This window comes from Ochotona curzoniae, unplaced genomic scaffold (assembly GCF_017591425.1).
Source record: "Ochotona curzoniae isolate NIBS_2020 unplaced genomic scaffold, NIBS_Ocur_1.0 scaffold_274, whole genome shotgun sequence".
Taxonomy (NCBI): domain Eukaryota; kingdom Metazoa; phylum Chordata; class Mammalia; order Lagomorpha; family Ochotonidae; genus Ochotona; species Ochotona curzoniae.
Window position 1 is genome coordinate 6,166,007 of NW_024467101.1, and position 20,435 is coordinate 6,186,441.

At 53.0% G+C, this 20,435-nt stretch overlaps 4 protein-coding genes across 5 annotated transcripts; all 4 read right to left on the reverse strand.

Moving 5' to 3' along the window:
- Nucleotides 1-3,102: 3,102 nt before the first annotated feature.
- Nucleotides 3,103-5,512, reverse strand: LOC121171790 (D-dopachrome decarboxylase-like). The gene is made up of 3 exons (XM_041003528.1): nt 5,083-5,512; nt 4,478-4,653; nt 3,103-3,322 (listed from the first exon to the last, which is right to left on the reverse strand). Exons 1-3 carry the CDS (start codon nt 5,188-5,190, stop codon nt 3,250-3,252), a joined length of 357 nt encoding a protein of 118 aa, XP_040859462.1. The 5' UTR covers nt 5,191-5,512; the 3' UTR covers nt 3,103-3,249.
- Nucleotides 5,513-9,219: 3,707 nt separating this feature from the next.
- LOC121171786 (D-dopachrome decarboxylase-like) lies at nt 9,220-10,571 on the reverse strand. Of its 2 annotated transcripts, XM_041003525.1 has the most exons (3): nt 10,208-10,571; nt 9,777-9,952; nt 9,220-9,416 (listed from the first exon to the last, which is right to left on the reverse strand). In XM_041003525.1, exons 1-3 carry the CDS (start codon nt 10,313-10,315, stop codon nt 9,332-9,334), a joined length of 369 nt encoding a protein of 122 aa, XP_040859459.1. In that variant the 5' UTR covers nt 10,316-10,571; the 3' UTR covers nt 9,220-9,331. The 2 variants fall into 2 exon arrangements, with proteins under 2 accessions (XP_040859459.1, XP_040859458.1); XM_041003524.1 differs by having other exon boundaries at nt 9,333-9,952.
- A 2,240-nt stretch (nt 10,572-12,811) lies between these two features.
- On the reverse strand, nt 12,812-15,002 carry LOC121171789 (D-dopachrome decarboxylase-like). The gene is made up of 3 exons (XM_041003527.1): nt 14,747-15,002; nt 14,315-14,490; nt 12,812-13,028 (listed from the first exon to the last, which is right to left on the reverse strand). Exons 1-3 carry the CDS (start codon nt 14,852-14,854, stop codon nt 12,956-12,958), a joined length of 357 nt encoding a protein of 118 aa, XP_040859461.1. The 5' UTR covers nt 14,855-15,002; the 3' UTR covers nt 12,812-12,955.
- A 2,280-nt stretch (nt 15,003-17,282) lies between these two features.
- On the reverse strand, nt 17,283-19,653 carry LOC121171788 (D-dopachrome decarboxylase-like). Its single transcript, XM_041003526.1, has 3 exons — nt 19,312-19,653; nt 18,873-19,048; nt 17,283-17,501 (listed from the first exon to the last, which is right to left on the reverse strand). Exons 1-3 carry the CDS (start codon nt 19,417-19,419, stop codon nt 17,429-17,431), a joined length of 357 nt encoding a protein of 118 aa, XP_040859460.1. The 5' UTR covers nt 19,420-19,653; the 3' UTR covers nt 17,283-17,428.
- Between the last annotated feature and the right edge of the window lie 782 nt (nt 19,654-20,435).

The following is a 20,435-nucleotide window of genomic DNA, read 5'->3' on the forward strand; positions in this document are numbered from 1 at the left end:
AGAAATGATTTCTTTCCTTTTTTTGCGTTTTTTTCAGAATTGTTCTAAATTTACAAAACAAAAATTCTGTAGTAGTAATATATAATTCCCATTAGCCTTTGCCCCATTTCCCTTATTATTATTATCTCATTATGTTCATCATAATTATTAAACCAAATTCACATACCCCTGTTTTTTGTCTGTTTAATTTCAAAGGCAGATTTACAGAGAGAGAAGGAATGATAGAAAGAAAGTCTTCCATCCACTGTTTGACACCTCAAATGGCTGCAATGTCCAGAGTTGGGCTGGTCTGAGCCAGGAGCTTCTTGCAGGTCTCCCACGTGGGTGGAGGAGTCTAAGCATTCGGGCCATCCTTCGTGGCTTTCCCAGGTGCATTAGCAAAGAGCTAGATCAGAAGAGGAGCAGCCAGGACCCATATGGGATGCTGGAGTTGCAGGCTGTGTCTGTACCCATTATGCCACTGTGCTGACCCCCACATGGGATCTTCTTTTACTTTTTTAAGATTTATTTTTATTGGAAAGGCCGATATACAGAGAGGAGGAGAGAGGAAGATCTTCCGTGCAATGATTCACTCCCCAGGCGGCTGCAACAGCTGGAGCTGAGCCAATCCGAAGCCAGGAGCCTCTTCCGGGTCTCCCACGCAGGTGCAGGGTCCCAAAGCTTTGGGCCGTCCTCGACTGCTTTCCCAGGCCACAGGCAGGGAGCTGGATGGGAAGCAGGGCTGCCTGGATTAGAACCGGCGCCCATATGGGATCCTGGGCGTGCAAGGCGAGGATCTGCGCCACTGCGCCGGGCCCCACATGGGGATCTTCTTTAAAAGAGTCAAATCGTGATATCAAAAAGTCAGCTCAGTGCAATGCAGCTTTAGTGATATGTCAGGAAGAACAACAAAAAAATTGAGTCAGCAAACTTGACTCTGACTAGAACACACAAGGTTGCAAGATTAGAGGTGGGATGGGGTGGGTGGAGGTTTGCAGAAACAAAACATCACGTGGTTAACAGGCTGCCCTGAACCCAATCCCAGCCCTGGGTTTTATCATGGAAGATGCACTGGCAGGAGACATATCAAAATAAAGGTGGGAAGGGCACGATGGCTCAGTAGCTAAATCCCTGCCTTGCACATGCTGGGATTCCATGTAGGCGTCAGTTTGTGTCCCAGCTCCTCCACTTTCCATCCAGCTCCCTGCGTGTAGCCTAGGAAAGCAGTAGAAAATGACCCAAAACCTTGGGACCCTGCACCCACATGGGAGACCTGGAAGAAGCTCCTGACTCCTGGTTTCAGGTCAGATCAGCTCCAGCCATTGTGGCCACTTGGGGAGTGAACCAGTGGATGAATACATCTTTAAAAATAAATGAAAAGAGCAGGAAGAAGGTGTGACTCATCAGTCAAAGGTGAGAAAGTTACAGATTGTGCAGGCAGGAGCCAGAAGGCTCCACAGAGCCCTGCAGTGCAGGCAGTGAGGAGCTGGGCTGCGGGAGGAAGCAGCCATCCCGTCCCTCTCAGTGCAGGTGAAGCAACAACTTAATTCAGAGGGACTTGTTGCTGGGGAGAGTAGAGCCAGAATCCCATGTTAGGTCCTGGCCAACTGCCACCCAACCCACAAGTATACCCTATGTCCTGCTGGGAAGTCAGACACTCACCAGACAAGGATGGTGGGAGGAATGAGTACAGAAGCAGCTGAAACAGGAAGCCAGAACAAGGGGGAGGGACACATCCAAGACCCAGCTTTCTGAGGGTGTCAGGTTCAAACCCATCAGCCACTAGCACAGTCCATGATGGACTTGCTTTGTTAATCACCTAAGATGCACAGATTGCAAAATCTCAGGTTGGCATTGTTTTTTCTTTTTTTTTAGCTTTTATTTCTATTGGAAAGGCAGCTAACAGAGAAAAGGAAAGAGAGGTCTTCCATCTGCTAGTTTTTTTCTCCAAATGGCTGCCATGTCTGGAGTTGAGCCAATCCAAAGCCAGGAACCAGGAGCTTCTTCCAAGTCTCCCACGTGGGTGTAGAGGTTTGAGGAATTGGACCTTACTCCACTGTCTTCCCAGGTGCATTAGCAGAAAGTTGGAGCAGAAGTGGAGCAGTCGGGACATGATCAGGCACCCATATGAGATGCCATCGCCACAGGTGAAGGATTAGCTTGCTATACCACCACGTCAGCCTCTCAAGTTGGTCTTTAAGTCCACCAAAGACAACAATCATCTAGTGTTTCACGGTGCGGGCCACACAGCGCCTGTGATCATGACTGGAAGTGTCATGAGATGGAACATGTGCAAAGCTACTGAATAGCACACTGACTTTGAGATCCCCCATTCCACCCACCTCAGCTCTGAAATGAAAAGGCAGGGAAACTACATTTAATCACTTTCTCCTGGCAGACATTGCATTTCCAGACTAGGCACTCTGATACATGTTTTTAAAATTTTATTTATTTTCTTGGAAAGGCAGATAAACAGAGAGGAGGAGAGACAGAGAGGAAGATCTTCCATCCAACGATTCACTCTCCAAATGGCCACAAAGGCCAGAGCTGAATCCATCCGAAGCCAGAAGCGAGGTCTTCCAGGTCTCCCACACGAGTGCAGGATCCCAAGGCTTTGGGCCATCCTCTGCTGCTTCCCCAGGCCACAAGCAGGAAGCTGGGTGGGAAGTGGAGCAGCTGGGACACGAATCAGCACCTATACGGGATGCTGGCACTACAGGTGAAAGCTTAGCCTGTGACGCCACAGTGCTGGTTGCAAGAGGCATGGGTTTTACAAGTGGCAAGCACCTGAGGATTCTCAGCAGAGTCGAGGGAGAAGGTGACGCACAGCAACCCCCAGGGCAGGTGCCTACAGCCCAGCTTGCCCCTGTCTTGTACAGAGCAGAGCAGTTTAAAGAGAAAGAATGGCCTAGGCCACCACAAGATAAGGACAGGAGCTCGGGGCCAGCAGAGCCTGCAGGAAGCCCCAGGCCAGGCCAGCTGTCTATACCTCACCTGTAGCCTCTGTTATGAACAAAGCTTCCAGGAGGTACCCTTCATACCCAGATGTGAATACCAGAACTCCAGGCTCTCCCAGTTTCCCTCCTAAGAAATGTCACTCACTGCCCATGGAGGCCCAGGATGATTGGAATGATGGAAGTCTCTTAATTTATTTAGTATGGGAGGGTAGGGCATCACAGGTCTGTCTGCCTCGGGGGTGGGAGGGGAAGGTGATCCAACTTTCCAGAAAAGGCAGCCAACTCAGTACGTCCTTGTGTCTCTCCATGACAATCACAAAAACGTCATGACTGTCCCTTGCTTGCCAACTTGCCAGGGCTCCAGAGGACAAAAGCGGATAAGTATCCTTCAAAACAGGAAAAAAAAATAGATATCAACTTTTTAGCTAATATCAGCCCCCTCCCAGGTGATGCGCCCACTCCAGCCCACCTTGACCCACCAGCCATTTTTAAAGCCCAACAATGACCTTTTCCTGACCTAACAGACCATGTAGTTGAAGGCTGCAGCAGCTAGGAGTGGCCCACCCAGCATGAACAAAACACAACCCTCTGGGTGGCTGCTGGGTGCTCAGCTGTGTCCATGAGTCTGCGAACGCAGAGTCATGCGCCCAGATCCCTCCCTGCCCCCCAGCCCCTGCAGGTTCCTGGGGACCTGTGTCAGCCTGTCTCAACCACCAGGCACAGGGTTAATCCCAACTATGGAATGAATGGGCGTCGGTTCAAATCCTGGCAGTTCCACTTTGTTAGTGGCTTGGGAAAATAATAGAGGATGACCCAAGTACTTGGGCCCCTGCATCCATGTGGGAGACGCAGACGGAGTTCCTCCTGGCTCCTGGCTCCAGCCTGGTCCAGCCCTGGCCATTGTGGCTGTCCAGGGAGTAAATGGAAGAGAATGTGTGTGTGTTTCTTCTTCTGTCTCCCCCCATAATTCAAATAAACAGATAAATCTTTTCTTAAAAATGAATGAGCAGCTTGGTGGGGTGAGCGACAGCACCACTTCCACCTGTCCTCTCTGTGAAGTTGTCATAATGCAGATGTCCATGATGACACGAGACATGAGAGCGATGGGTCTGTTTAATGGGTCAGGGCATGGGCCTTTAAAGAGCCAATGCGAGAACCTGTGGGGTTTCTGACAGCTGACAGACATGTGTCCAGCATTACAGCTGTAGGACTTATTCTCTCTCCAGCTGGGACCAGGTCTGATACCCCAGCCAGGAGCCTGGACTCCCTGCTGGAAACACTGAATTCATTCATTCCCTCCTGCAGCTGCTCATGACAGACCTACCACCAGGGAACCTGGTCCAGATGGGTCTGTCCTGGAGGGTGTGTGTGTGTGTTTGTGTGTGTGTGTGGGGGGGTGTTCTGAACGGGAACATGTCTCTTCCCCAGCCTCACTGAGAGGTCCGGAGCCAGGATCAGTACCTTCCTGGAGTGCAGTCACCCCCAGTGGATATCTTCCCCTCCCCTTCTCTCTCCCACTCCCCCTACACAGCCTTACACACCTGTCCTGGCCCAGGGCCAGCTCCTTGGTGAGGATCTCAAAGAAGCGGGCGCTGTGGCCCCGGTTCTGCTCCGCGCTGCCCACCACGCCGATGGAGGACACACACAGCTGCGCGCAGGGCTCGGAGGAGCCGCCCAGCACCATGGCCAGGCCCGGCCGCACGGTCACGCTGACGCGCTAAAGGGTGATACGAGGACGTTTGGCCTGAGGCTGTGATGGCGCGGGGTGGGGACAGGTACCTGGATAGTGTTGAGATCCGAAGGCGGGCAGGCGAGCTTGGGGGCTGGGGGGCTGGGGGACATTGGGGGCTAGGAGGCTGCTGGGTCATGGCAGAGGAAGGCAGCAAGAGGGCCAGGCGACCTCGGAGGTTCGGGGGCTGGAGGGCACCTGCCGGGTCATGGCTGAGGAGGGCAGCACGAGGGGCAGTGGGGAAGGGGTTAGGCGGGATCATGGGGTTCGGGAGGCCAGAGCTTCGGGATACGGAGTGGGGAGGACGGATTCCTGGGGACAAAGGTGAGGTCGGTGTTTGGGGGACTCTGGACGTGGACCGAGCCGGATCCCCCAATCCCAACCTCCTCGCGGCCGCTGCTTCCCAGTCACGCTTACTTCCTCAGGTTTGCCCAGGATGGCGGCAGTGGCCGCGCACAGCCGCTTCTCCAGGCCTGCGGGGACGCGGTCGGCGGGCAGGTTCGTGTCCAGCTCTACGAAGGGCATGTCGGGGCCGGGAGACGGACGGAGACCAAAGTGGGGAAGGACGAGCTGAACCACAGAACTTAAGACTCCCGGGGGGAGGGGAGACAGGCGGGGCTGTCCGCGCGACCAGGCTCCTCATTGGCTGGCAGAGACTCAGCGCCTCATGATTGGCTGCCGAGGCTACACGCCCCCTACCCGTGCTTTGCAGGAAAGGGGCAGCCAGACTTCCGCCCCGACACATCCCGGCGCTTCCCGGCCGCCATCCTGCGTGGCCGATGGCGTCCGGGAAGGGTGAGGGGAGGTCCCTTGTCCGCTCATCATTGGTGTTGCGGACCGCTGGCTTCCTGTTGAGGAACATCCATCCAAAAGCACACAGGAAAGACCCTAACAGCCACCGTTATGGGGACCAAGAATGAAGTTGTCACCTTTTCAAGGTCTGGAACTTCTAGTCCTTGATGGAGATCTCATGACTCCAGTGGGGACTGCGTGCCAGCTGCAAGTAACAGCATCTGTTCTCTGACCCCACAGCCTCTCGTGGCGTTGATGTCGTCGCTGTCCACTAGGGGGTGGCAAAGGGTGTTGATTCGGCTTGGAAAGCTGTTGCTGGGTAAATGAGGTGGCCCTTGAGGAAGAAATGCCTATTTCCAATGATAGTTTTGAAGACTCACGGTTGAAGATGGGGCTTCCATGGGCTGGTTCACTCCCCAGATGGTCTGGCTAGTCCAAAGTCAGGAGCCAGGAGCCAGAAACTTCCTTCAGGTCTCCCACGTGAGTGCAGGAGTCCAAAGACCTGGGCCATCCTCTGCTGCTTTTCCAGGCCACTAGCAGGGTGCTGAATCGGAACTGGAACAGCTGCGACTCAAACCAGGGCACATATGGAATGCCGGTGCCACAGGCAGAGGCTTAACTTGCTATACCATGGCACCAGTCCCAAACCATCTTTTTTCCAGAAGACGTAAGAATGAACGTATCTGTGTGAACTTGGGGAACTAAATCCTTTTCAAACCCTAAGAGTTGGCGGACCATGCTTCCAGTCATTCTTGCAAAAACAGCGGCAACAACAACAATCTTGGAGTGGTAAATGCAACTACATCACACAGGTCAAATTTCATATCTGCATTTGTTGGAATGTTGTTGGAATGTAGCAGGTGAAGCCACTGCTTTGGATGCCCACATTCCACATCATAGTACCTGGGCCCGAATGCCTCGTCTGCTTTGGATCTAGTCTCTTGCTAATGTTCAGCCCTGAAGGCAGCAATGGTGACTCAAGTGCAAACCACATGGTAGACTTGGAGGCAGCCAGGTGGGGTGGGGGAAGATCCTTCTGCCTCCTTATTTTGCCCATCCTCCTCCTGCAGGAAGCCTTCCTTGGCTCCCCACTGCCCTAACACGGAGCCCTCTCCACCTCTCACTGAACCCCAGACTTCTCTCTGTTGTATTTCATTTTCTATGTTGATTGGATATGCAGAGTTACAAAGAGAAAGGAAGAGATGGGGGAAGAGAGATCTCCCATCTAGTACTTCATTAGTGGTCCCGGTGGCCAGGGCTGGGTCAGGCTGAACCCTGGCGCTTAGCACTCCACCTGGGCCCCCCCCACATGAGTGGCAGGTGCCCAAGACATTAGACCATATTCTGCTGCTTCTCCAGGGTCATTAGCAGCGAGCTGGATTGGAAGTGGAGCAGCCAGGACTCCCACACTTTTATGGGATGCTGGGATGCACCACCTGTCTCAGTCTGCTCTCCCAGGAAGTCCTCGCTGACCTCTCCCCTGCCCCTCTCCCTCTTCAGGTCTCCTCTGTGCTACCTGAGCTCCAGAACCCAGCACGTTGGCTCTGAGGCACTGCTGGCCTGTAGGGGAAGTTAGCTGCATGCGTTGGGAGAACCCACAGCACACTCAAATCTCTGCCTGTCCCTGCCCCCACTCCTGCATGTACCAGGCTCCTAAGATCCCCCAGAGAGGCAGAGACACTTCCCAAGAATCCAGGCTGGATCTGGGTGGCTGGATCCCAGATCCTGGCCCCATTCAAGGTCCACCAGTCTCATGTCCACAGTCTTGGGGCTGAACCAAACGATGCTGATATGGGTGCCTGGGCTTGGCAAAATTCCCTTCTGGTGTGATCCATCCCCGGGCCAGGCCAATTCTACCACAGCCCCCTCCCTGAGACCTAGAATGACCTCCCCTCTAATCCATCATCTTATTCCAGAGGGAGGTATGTGGGGGGGTGGAACCTCTGGCTTTTGAGCAGGCTAGGGGACCTACCCGTACCCCAAAAGTCCAGCCAATGAAATGGGCTTGTGGAAGGAAAAGGCACAGAGCAAGTTAGAATGGATGCAGAGGAAGAAACCCAAGGATGCTCAGCCAGGGACAGGTGCAAAGACAGCAGGTGCAGCATATTCCTCTGTAAGCTGTTTTTATTTTTTTTAAAAAAAGATTTATTTATTTATTGGTAAGTCAGATATACAGAGAGGAGGAGAGACAGAGAGGAAGATCTTCCATCCGATGATTCACTCCCCAAGTGAGCACAATGGCTGATGCTATGCTGATCCGAAGCCAGGATCCAGGAACTTCTGGGTATCCCACACGGGTGCAGGGTCCCAAAGCCTTGGGCCGTCCTCAACTGCCTTCCCAGGCCACAAGCAGGAAGCTGGAAGGAAGTGGAGCTGCTGGGATTAGAACCGGCGTCCATATGGGATCCCGATGCATTCAAGGTAAGGACTTTAGCCGCTAGGCCACGCCGCCGGGCCCAAGCTGTTTTTATTAAACTTTGTCAACCACACAGGCTGGTATTAATTTGGTCTTCTCCTGGAGCATAGATTCTCAGGTATTTGATAGGGCAGAGCAACGTGACACAGCACCCTAAGGGGACAGCTGGAACACTGCTGAAATGGGTGCTTCCTTGGTGGTTCCCCATTCTACTTATCTATGCTCTGAAATAGGAAAGTGGCAACGCAAGTTAAGCAGCCACCTGTGACATCAGCATCCCTCATCAGAGTGCAGGTTCAAGTCCCCACTGTCCTGTTTTTCATTCAGCTTCCTGCTAATGCACCTGGAAAAGCAACAGAAGATGATCCAAGTACTTGGGTCCCTGCCACCCTGGCTTCTGCCTGGCCCAGCCCACATCATTGTGGCCATTTTGGGGAGGGAACCAGTGGATGGAACATCTCATTTTCTGTTATTCTACCTTCAAAATAAATACATTTTTGGAGATGGTTCAATGGCTAAATCCTCACTTTACACACGCAAGGATCCCATATGGGCACCAGTTTACATCTGAGCTGCTCCACTTCAATCCAGCTCCCTGTCTGTGGCCTGGGAAAGCAGTGGGATAATAGCACAAAACTTTGGGAACCTACATCCATCGTGGGAAACCCAGAAGAAACTCGTAGATACTGGCTTTGGATCAGCTCAACTCCGGCTGTTGCAGCCATCTGGGGAGTGAACCAGTGGATGGAAGATCTTTCTGTCTTTCTTTCTCTCTGTAAATCTACCTTCCCAATAAAAATAAAGACATCTCCAAAATAAAATAAAATAAATATATTTTCAGTGGAGGGGCAGAGACTGCTTTCATTCACTTTCTCCTAGCAGACACTGTATTTCCAGGCCAGGCTCTTTTGGAACATGAGGATTTGCAGAGTGCACGCTCAAGGGGGAACTCGGTGAGAGGCCAGAACAAAGAAACACAGCAACACCCAGGGAAGGTGCCTACAGCTTGCCCCACCCTGGACTCCTGCAGGTCGCGGCAGTCCATGGAGAAGGAACGGCCTAGGCGACCCCTGGTTGAGGACAGTGACCTCAGGAGGCCAGCAGAGTCTTCAGGAAGCCCCAGGCCAGGCCTCACCCCCAGACTGTGAGAACGGAGTGTGGGAGCTGGCTGGACCCTAAACCCCAGATGTACGCTCTGCCAGTGCAGCTGCCTAGGATCCCAGGCACAGGAAGTGTCTGCTACACACACCAAACACACTGCCCATGTTGGCCCAGGACGCCGGGTTGAGGGACAAGAAGGTGCCCAAGTCGTATCTGTGCAGTGAGGCTCTCTATTTATTGGTCAGGACCACGAGGGACTAGGGAAATCACAGGCTGATTAGCCCAAGGGGGTGCCCAAAGCTGCTATCCCCCAGGCCCCTACTGGGTCAAGGGGCGCTGGCTCACAGATACCCCAGATCACTTGGTGAAATCATAAAATGTTGCAACCGTCCCATTTATGCCAACCTGCCAGAGTTCCACAGGATAAAAGCGGATGACTATCCTAGAAGACAAAGAAAAAGCTATCAGCTCCGTGGCTAAGGGGTCATTTTGCAACCCTCCCCCAGGAGCTCACACAAGGCTTCCAGGCCAACCTCGCTCAGCATTCCCACCAGTCATGATTTCTCCATGACCTCGGCAGAATAGTTGATAACAGCTGCAGACATGCCCCGCCTACCTAGGACAGATGGCACAGGGCCTCCATGTGGGTGCTGTGTGCTTAACCAAGCCCACCAGTCTTCCTAATTGTAGGATTCACAGTCTCAGGAGATCAACACCACAATCCCAAGGATCTGCAGTCACCCCCACCCCGCCCCCACACGCCCCTGCAACTCTGGTGGGTGTGGCCAGTGGCTTTGTGTACCTGTCCTGACCCAGGGCCAACTCCTTGCAGAGAAACTCAAAGAATCGGGCGCTGTGGCTGCGGTTCTGCTCGGCAGTACCCACCACACCAAAGGCATTGATGCGCAGCTGGACACAGGGCTCCTCAGAGCTGAGATGCAGCATGGTCAGGCCTGGCCTCACGATCACGTTTATGTACTGTGGGCCAAAGTTGGGCAGAGGTTAGGGGGAGACACAACCAAAGTGTCGCCTGAAGCTGAGGCCCCAACCATGGGAGCTGTGAAAATCACCGCTGGTGCCCCAAGCATGGAAGTTCCAAAGATCACGGCTTGGGAGGGCGACAAGGGAGGACGCACAGGAGGAGTTTGTGGGAGGTGGGGATCAGGCTAGGGTAATCTGAACTTGCACCCAAGGCAATATCCCGGTTCTTGCAACCGCCCCAAGCTCACGTACATTCTCGGGTTTGTTCAGGATGGTGGCAGCTGCCTGGCATAGACGCTTCTCCAGCCCGACAGGCAGGCGGTCGGCGGGCAGGTTGGTATCCAGTTCAATGGTTGGCATGTTGGGAAGTGAGGACAGGGTAACTATTGCTACAGGGATTTGCAGGTGTATTAGAACAGGGAGCAGGGGCAGAGGGTTGGATTTTGCATGACAGTCACGCTCCGCATTGGCTGCTGAGACTCAGAGGTCCCGCCCATGGCTGCCTGCCAAAACACTGGGAAGGGCCACTGTGCTGGCTCTGATTTCAGGAGTCAGATCTCTTGGAGCACCTAAGGTCCCAGTGGGTAGGGCTCTGACATCAGCAATCCCTGGGATGCTAGGGGACTTTGGATATAGCTTCTATCTAGATGAAGTCTGAACCATTCCCCACATGACCCTGTGGGACCCTTCTCCTGATTTCCCACAATAACCCTCTCCATGTGGTTTGCAACACTTTTTTTTTTTTCAATGAACTGTCAACCATTTCACAATCAGATTTCAAGTTCCAAAGGGGAACCTGGGTGCTGCTCTCTGCACATAAAGTAACACGTGGTGTGCAGGTGGAGCTGGGTGTGATTGTGGCTTTCACCCTCTTGTAGGGGAGAGCAGCCACTGGGGCAAGGGGAAGAGATAGAGTAGGAACAAAGATCATCATGTGTGGGCCCATGAGTATAGCTCCATTCAGTCCAACACACATGTCATTGTGTATATGTGTGCATATTACATAGAGCTGCCTCCTTGGGTGGGAGGGAGAGGTGGAGGCAGGCCAGCCAGGAGACTTTGTCATCATGCCCTGTCGCCATGATTCAGGAGATCTCCGTGGAGTCTGAGATACAAGGCAGGTGGCTTGGTGGCTCCCTGCAGGTGGCCAGACCAGGAGCCACGATGGGGCCAAGAGAAGGCTGTGGTGGTGATGAGAGTGATATGACAGGGGTCACCCAGCTGCCCCCAAAACTCCCACGGGAAGAGACTAAACCAGGAAATCATTTCTCTTTTATCTTCTTTTGCTGTTGTTATTTGTTTTTTGTTTTTGTTTTTTAAGAATTGAAAGACAGGGCTCGGTGCAGTAGCCTAGCAGCTAAAGATCTCAGCTACCACGCATGGGGATCCCATATGGGCGGCGGTTCTAATCCTGGCAAGCACACTTCCCATCCAGAACCATGCTTGTGGCCTGGAAAACCAGTCAAGGATGGCCCAAAGTCTTGAGACCCTGGGAGACCTTAAAGCGGCTCCAGCCTCCAGTCTTCAGATTGGCCCAGCTCCAGCAATTGCGGCCACTTGGGGAGTGAATCATTGAACGAAAGACCTTACTCTCTGTCTCTCTTCCTGCTATATGTCTGGCATTCCAATAAAAACAAATAAATATTTTTTTAAAAGATTGGACTGGCAGGTTTGTAAAGAGATCAAAGGGATTCTTGCTTGTGCTGTCTCTCTCCCAAAATGCTCACAGTGATTGAAACCAGGAGCCTTCACTCCATCTGGGTCTCCCCCTGCGAGTGGTTTAGGTCAAGTACTAGGACTGCCTTTACTGCTGTTGCAGGAAATGGATCAATTGGGATCCAGTTAGCATCAACGTGAGATCCTGACCTTGCAGAAGGGCAGCACCACCTTAGTCTTCTGCAACACAGCAGCAGTACCCACAAAACAATTGCTGGAGGTATTATAAAAGGTGAAGAATGACTACAAGGGATACATGCACACTCTGCTTCTAGTATGTTCTATCCTGGGCCACCTCTAAGATCAGTGGCAGGAACAACTGACCTTGAACTCATGGACCATCAACAAAATAAAACTCTTCTTTAAAAAACACTTATTTAAACTGAATCAATCAGAGTTGCAGGATAAGAGGTAGAGACAGAACCTCTATGTGCTGCAATCTCAGACACCCAGTGTTAGCAATGCCCCAGGCTGGGCCAGGGCAATGCCAGACTGAAGCCTCTCCAGGTGGGTAGCAGAAACCCAAGGACTTTGAGCATCCTTTATAGGTTTATCAGGAATGTTAGAAGGGAGCTGCATGGAAAGCAGAGCAGCCAGAAATAAAACAGACATTATATAAGCTGCCACTATTGTAAAACTAGTTTTTATAACAACCAGCCTTTGCATTTTGTTACTGTCAATACATGCAAAAAAAACTGATGTTGAAAAAAAAAGGTACAACAGAGGAATCAGTGTTGTTAGAGTACCCAAGAGGGAGTTGACAGGTCAGGCGAGAACTCGATGAGAGCTCAAGGAGAAGGAGAAACATAGAAACACCCATGGCAGCTGCATGCAACCCTACCCGACCTGGATTGTGTAGGATGCAGCAGTCAACAGAGATGGAACTGGTCAAACCATCCCAGGTGTGGACAGGGATCTGAGGAGGACAGCAGTGTGCAGAAAGCCCCAGGCCTGGTTTCACCACCAGACTGTGAGATCAGGGCCAGCAGGACGGTCCCTCCACCCACTCGTGTGTACTCTGACAATGTCGCTGCCAGGGGAACCCAGCACAGGAAATGCCTGCCACACATGCCAAACACACTGCCCATGTTGGCCCAGGAGGCCAGGTCGAGGGACAAGAAGCTGCACAAGTCATGTCTGCACTGTGAGGCTCTCTTCATTTATTGGTCAGGACCATGGAGACCTGGGAGGTCATGTGCAGCTCAGCTCAAACTTGGCATCCCCCAGGTCCCCACTCAACCAGGATGTGGTAGACATCAGACACCCCGGATCCCTTGGCGACAATCATAAAAATGTTGCAACTGTCCCATTTATGCCGATCTGCCAGCGTTCCACTGGGTAGAAGCGGATAAGTATTCTACAAGACACAAAGAAGAAGTTATCAGCTCCGTGGCTAAGGGCTCATCCTGTACACCCCTCCCTGGGGTGCCCACTGAGGCTCCCAGCACATCCCAGCTCAGCCTGCCCTGCAGTCTGAAGGCATCTATGTCCCAGTAATGATCTCCCATGACCTGGGCAGGACAGCACATGCCACTTGCAGACAGGCACTGCCCACCCAACAAGGACAGAGTTGACCTGGGGGCCTCCCAGCAGGTGCAGCGTGCACCCAAGTCCACCAGTGTGTGGGCTCAGAGCGACAGTCACCCTCTTCCTAACTGGAGGGTCCCTGGAGACCTGCACATGACTTCAGTCAACCTTTGTCTCCTCAAAGCCACATTCCCAACCAGTGTGGGACAATTCCCAGGTCACATCCAAGTGAGGAATTATCAAGCCCCTGGTGCCCCCCTCCTGCTGGCGACAGCAAGTGGCAGCTGATGAGCACAGCAGGGAGAGTTGAGTGGCAAGCTTCCCTTCTCCTCTCTGTGGAGCCTTCCAAAATGCAGATGACACCTCATCTTCAAGGGAAAGGCCAGACTGGGGGCAGGCCTGAAAAGAACCTATAGGATTCCCTGCACATACGCATTAGCTGCACCTATGGGAATCATCCTCTCTTCCTGGCTCCACCCACATCGGAGCACCAGAAACTGCACCCAGTGGGCAGCATCACCCTTGACACCAATGCCACATCTGGGTGGCAGCATCTCACGGTGGCAGAGGGAAGCCACCACGCCTCCCTGCTTTGTTCAGCAATGAAGGCCACCCAACGGAGGATGGCCCATCACCAGCTACTGGTCAGTGCTGGCCCCAGACTCCACATGTCCCGAATCTGCCACTTCCCCTGGCCAGGACTCTTCTACTGTTCTGTGATCCTGAGCCTGAGTTCTCCTGGGCCTCCACACTTCTCCAGGATTTCTCCCAAGCAGCTTGGAAAAGCTCTGCTTGGGAATGAGACTCTGATTACTTCCCAACAATAGCATCTCCCCATTTGCCCAGGTGCCAAGTTAGGTACAGAACACCTGCCAGCCCATGAGACCCTTGCAGTGCACCTGGCGAGAGGGTTGTGCCCACTTATAAGCGCTGAGGATTAGAAGAAGCCATGATGACATTCTTGTTGGACAGTGGCACTGACCCAAAGGCCAACCCACCTTCATCTGGGGGAGGAGTCTGGGACACCAGATGCGGATGAGTGTGTCTTTGGGGACTGCACAGGAATGTGGCCCTGAGCAGTGTCCTGCAATGGGTGTCCCCTGAGGCCTTACGCACCTGTCCTTGGCAACACCCAGCTCCTTGGTGAGGAATTCAAAGAAGCGGGCGCTGTGTTCACGGTTCTGCTCTGCAGTGCCAACTCCTTCCAAAGCGATGACGCTCAGGTGTGCACCGGGCTCAGTGGAACCCCCCAGCATCATGGTCAGGCCTGGCCGTACCACGATGCTTATCAGCTGCCGGCATAAAAAAGTACAAACACAAGTGACCCACCCGAGGCCACAGGACCTCTGACAGTCCCACTCTTGTAATATAGTTCACTGCTGGGGAGAGGTGAAACCTGAGGATGCTGGATCCTGGGTTGCAAAGGAGAGGGACTCTGGGAGACAGAGGGATCAAGCCTCAGGAAGAAAATTGGTGGTCAGGTTAGGGTGATCTGAGCCTGCAACCGTGGCAGAACCCCAGTCTTTGAACCTCCCCACGCTCACGTACGTTCTCAGGTTTGTTCAGAGTGGCCGCAGAGGCCTGACGAAGCCGCTTCTCCAGCCCCGCAGGTAAGCGGTCCGCAGACAGGTTGGTGTCAAGTTCAACGATCGGCATGTTGGCGAGAGCGGCAGGGACAGAGAAGACAAGTCTGGCTGCCTGGACCGGTAGGTGTATTTGAACAGGCAGCTGGGACAATGCTGGGCTAGGCAGTCACGCTCCTCATTGGCTGCTGAGACTCAGAGGTCCCGCCCATGGCTGCCTGCCAAAGCACTGGGAAGGGCCACTGTGCTGGCTCTGAGTTCAGGAGTCAGATCTCTTGGAGCACCTAAGGTCCCAGTGGGTAGGGCTCTGACATCAGCAATCCCTGGGATGCTAGGGGACTTTGGATATAGCTGCTATCTAGATGAAGTTTGAATTACATGAACTGCATAACCCTGTGGGACCCTTCTCCTGATCTCCCACAATAACCCTCTCCATGTGGTTTGCAACACTTTTTTTTTTTCAATGAACTGTCAACCATTTCACAATCAGATTTCAAGTTCCAAAGGGGAACCTGGGTGCTGCTCTCTGCACATAAAGTAACACGTGGTGTGCAGGTGGGGCTGGGTGTGATCGTGGCTTTCACCCTCTTGTAGGGGAGAGCAGCCACTGGGGCAAGGGGAAGAGATAGAGTAGGAACAAAGATCATCATGTGTGGGCCCATGAGTATAGCTCCATTCAGTCCAACACACATGTCATTGTGTATATGTGTGCATATTACATAGAGCTGCCTCCTTGGGTGGGAGGGAGAGGTGGAGGCAGGCCAGCCAGGAGACTTTGTCATCATGCCCTGTCGCCATGATTCAGGAGATCTCCGTGGAGTCTGAGATACAAGGCAGGTGGCTTGGTGGCTCCCTGCAGGTGGCCAGACCAGGAGCCACGATGGGGCCAAGAGAAGGCTGTGGTGGTGATGAGAGTGATATGACAGGGGTCACCCAGCTGCCCCCAAAACTCCCACGGGAAGAGACTAAACCAGGAAATCTTCCTCTTTTAAAGATTTGAAAGTCACTTTTGTAAAGAGATCAAAGGGATTCTTGCTTGTGCTGGCTCTCTCCCAAAATGCTCACAGTGATTGAAACCAAGAGCCTTCACTCCATCTGGGTCTCCCCCTGCGAGTGGTTTAGGTCAAGTACTAGGACTGCCTTTAATGCTGTTGCAGGAAATGGATCAATTGGGATCCAGTTAGCATCAACGTGGGATGCTGACCTTGCAGCACATGGCACCAGCTTAAACCCTTGCACACAATGTTGGTCTCGAAACACTTATCATTTGTTCCTGGAGGTATTATAAAAGGTTTAGAATGACTACAAGGGACACATGCACACTCTGCTTCTAGTAGGTGCCACTCTCGCTCACAACCAGACGCAGCAAGAAAGGACCTTGGAATCCAGGACCATAAGCCAAATAAACCTCTTCTTAAAAAAAAAAAAAAAGGGTGCCCTACAGGGTAGCTTAGTGGCCACATTCCTAGTCTTGCACACACCTGCATCCCATATGGGTGCAGGTTTGTATTCTGGCTGCTCCACTACTTACCCATATACTCATGCCTATAGCCTGGGAAAGCAGGAGAGGATGGCTCGAAGTTTTGAGACCCTGCATCCACATGGAAGACCTGAAAGCAACTCCTGGCTTCAGATTGGCTGAGGCCAACCTTTGGGAGTCACTTGAGGAATGAACCAGCAGATGGAAGATCTTTCTCTCTGTCTCACTTCCTCATTCCAATTAAAGCATGCATTTTAAATGAATGAGTAACACAGAATTGCAGAGAGGGACAGACAGGTCTTCCACCTGCTGGTCACCCCTCAATGTCTACAGTATTCCAGTCTGGGATTGGCCAAAGCCAGCCTGGAACTCTCACCAGGTCAACAGTTGGGTAGCAAAAGCCCAAGGACTTAGAGCATCCACTGCTGCTTTAACAGGTTCCATTGGCAGGGAGCTGGATGGAAAGCTGAGCAGCCAGGAACTGAGCAGGCATCATATGGGATGTCAGTGTTGCAGGTGGCAGCTTAACCCTCCTGGACACAGGCTGGTTTGTATATCTCTTTTCATTATAACTCACCCAATCTATGGCATTGTGTTATTGTCAACACAAAAAGAAACTAATGCTTTTGAAAATGCACATAAAGAGCTGGGGTCATTGCTGTTGGTATTCCTAGCAAGGAGCTGCACAGTTTAGGGGAGGACTCGATAAACACTCAGGGAGAAGGAGAAACACAGCATTGCCCAGGGCAGGTGCCTGTGGGAAGTAGTCCACAGAGGTGGAAAGGATCAGGCCACACCAGCTGGGGACAGCACAGTCTTCAGGAAGCCCCAGGCCTGGTTTCACCACCAGACTGTGAGATCAGAGCCAGCAGGACGGTCCCTCCACCCACTCGTGTGTACTCTGACAATGTCGCTGCCAGGGGAACCCAGCACAGGAAATGCCTGCCACACATGCCAAACACACTGCCCATGTTGGCCCAGGAGGCCAGGTCGAGGGACAAGAAGCTGCACAAGTCATGTCTGCACTGTGAGGCTCTCTTCATTTATTGGTCAGGACCATGGAGACCTGGGAGGTCATGTGCAGCTCAGCTCAAACTTGGCATCCCCCAGATCCCCACTCAACCAGGATGTGGTAGACATCAGACACCCCGGATCCCTTGGCGACAATCATAAAAATGTTGCAACTGTCCCATTTATGCCGATCTGCCAGCGTTCCACTGGGTAGAAGCGGATAAGTATTCTACAAGACACAAAGAAGAAGTTCTCAGCTCTGTGGCTAAGGGCTCATCCTGTACACCCCTCCCTGGGGTGCCCACTGAGGCTCCCAGCACATCCCGGCTCAGCCTGCCCTGCAGTCTGAAGGCATCTATGTCCCAGTAATGATCTCCCATGACCTGGGCAGGACAGCACATGCCACTTGCAGACAGGCACTGCCCACCCAACAAGGACAGAGTTGACCTGGGGGCCTCCCAGCAGGTGCAGCGTGCACCCAAGTCCACCAGTGTGTGGGCTCAGAGCGACAGTCACCCTCTTCCTAACTGGAGGGTCCCTGGAGACCTCCAAAGGAGACCTTTGTCTCCTCAAAGCCACATTCCCAACCAGTGTGGGACAATTCCCAGGTCATATCCAAGTGAGGAATGATCAAGCCCCTGGTGCCCCCCCTCCTGCTGGCGACAGCAAGTGGCAGCTGATGAGCACAGCAGGGAGAGTTGAGTGGCAAGCTTCCCTTCTCCTCTCTGTGGAGCCTTCAAAAATGCAGATGACACCTCATCTTCAAGGGAAAGGCCAGACTGGGGGCAGGCCTGAAAAGAACCTATAGGATTCCCTGCACATGCGCATTAGCTGCACCTATGGGAATCATCCTCTCTCCCTGGCTCCACCCACATCGGAGCACCTGCCAGGAGTCACCAGTGTTGTGTACACAAAGGCTCCACCCTGGAAGGTCCTCTGCAGGCCCTGCTGGCCTCAGCTCCTCACTGACTGTAACTGCACCCAGTGGGCAGCATCACCCTTGAAGCCAATGCCACATCTGGGTGGCAGCATCTCATGGTGGCAGAGGGAGGCCACCACGCCTCCCTGCTTTGTTCAGCAATGAAGGCCACCCAACGGAGGATGGCCCATCACCAGCTACTGGTCAGTGCTGGCCCCAGACTCCACATGTCCCGAATCTGCCACTTCCCCTGGCCAGGACTCTTCTACTGTTCTGTGATCCTGAGCCTGAGTTCTCCTGGGCCTCCACACTTCTCCAGGATTTCTCCCAAGCAGCTTGGAAAAGCTCTGCTTGGGAATGAGACTCTGATTACTTCCCAACAATAGCATCTCCCCATTTGCCCAGGTGCCAAGTTAGGTACAGAACACCTGCCAGCCCATGAGACCCTTGCAGTGCACCTGGCGAGAGGGTTGATGAAGAGAGCCTACTCTGTGCCCACTTATAAGCGCTGAGGATTAGAAGAAGCCATGATGACATTCTTGTTGGACAGTGGCACTGACCCAAAGGCCAACCCACCTTCATCTGGGACACCAGATGCGGATGAGTGTGTCTTTGGGGACTGCACAGGAATGTGGCCCTGAGCAGTGTCCTGCAATGGGTGTCCCCTGAGGCCTTACGCACCTGTCCTTGGCAACACCCAGCTCCTTGGTGAGGAATTCAAAGAAGCGGGCGCTGTATTCACGGTTCTGCTCTGCAGTGCCCAATCCTTCGAAAGCCGTAACGCTTAGGTGCGCACCGGGCTCAGTGGAGCCACCCTGCACAATGGTCAGGCCTGGCCGCACCAACACGTGCATGATCTGCGGGCATGGTAAGGAACAAACACAAGTGTCACCTGCAGTTGGGCCACAGCCAAACCCTCGGTCCTCTGAGAGGTGCCATTCTGAGTAGTCAATGTCACTGCTGAAGAAAGCGACAAGGTAAGACACTGGATATACTGGGCAGGGGTGAGAGGTGCCAGAGGCTGAGTGAAGGAGCCTTGGGGAGAAGGGCAGGGGTTAGGGCAATCTGAGCCTGCAACCCGGGCAGAACCCCAATCTTTGAACCGCCCAAGCTCACGTACGTTCTCGGGTTTTTTCAGGATGGCAGCAGCTGCTTGGCTCAGCCGCTTCTCCAGCCCCGCAGGTAAGCGGTCCGCAGACAGGTTGGTGTCAAGTTCAATGATCGGCATGTTGGCGAGAGCGGCAGGGACAGAGAAGACAGGACAGGTCTGGCTGCTTGGACTGGCAGGTGTATTTGAACAGGCAGCTGGGACAATGCTGGGCTAGGCAGTCGTGCTTCTCATTGGCTGCTGGGACTCAGTGGTCCCACCCATGGCTGCCTGCCAAAGGACTGGGCAGGGCAGTGTTCTGGCTCTGATTTGCGGAAGTCTGATCTCTGGGTACCCATGAGGTCCCAGTGAGCGATTTATGACCTCTGCAGTCCCTGGGGTGCTGAGGTCCTTGGACCTCTGCTTCTGTCTGGATGAGAAACCCACCCACCAACACCCACACCTTTGGAAGTGTTTCCAGGCTCCCCCCACCCCGCCCCCTCTTCTTGACAACAACCCTCTCTAGGACTTACAATCCCTTTTTTTCTTTCTTTCTTTCTTTTTTTTTTTTTTCCAATGATCTGTCAACCATTTCACAACCAGATTTTAAGCACCATATTGTGGACATGAAGTGACATTGAAGCACAGGTGGGCCTGGAATTGACCCTGACTTTCAGTCCCTTATAGGGTCTAGGAGCCACAAGGGTGTCGTTGGGCAGGGGGAAGAGATGTTAGGGACAACAGTTGTTATTGCTGAGTTCATGGGTGTAACTTCAGTCAACACACGATTTTCTGCATGAGTGTGCAAATTACGGATTGCAGCCTCCTTGGGCGGGAGGGATGGGTGGAGGCAGGCCAGCCAGGAGACTTTGTCATCGTGCCTTGTCACCATGATTCAGGAGATCTCCGTGGAGTCTGGGGCACAAGACAGGTGGCTGGTGGTTCCCTGCAGGTGGCAAGACTAGGAGCTACAGTGGGGCCTAATTAGAGAAGGCTGTGGTGGTGGTGGTGAGGGGGCTGGAGGGTGTGGGAGGGGCCAGCATCCTTGCCCCAAATACTCCCATGGGAGGCAACTGAACCAGGAGATCATGGCTGGCTTTTCGCTTTTAAGATTTGAAAGGTAGTTTTACATAGAGATGAAAGGGATCTTCCCTCTG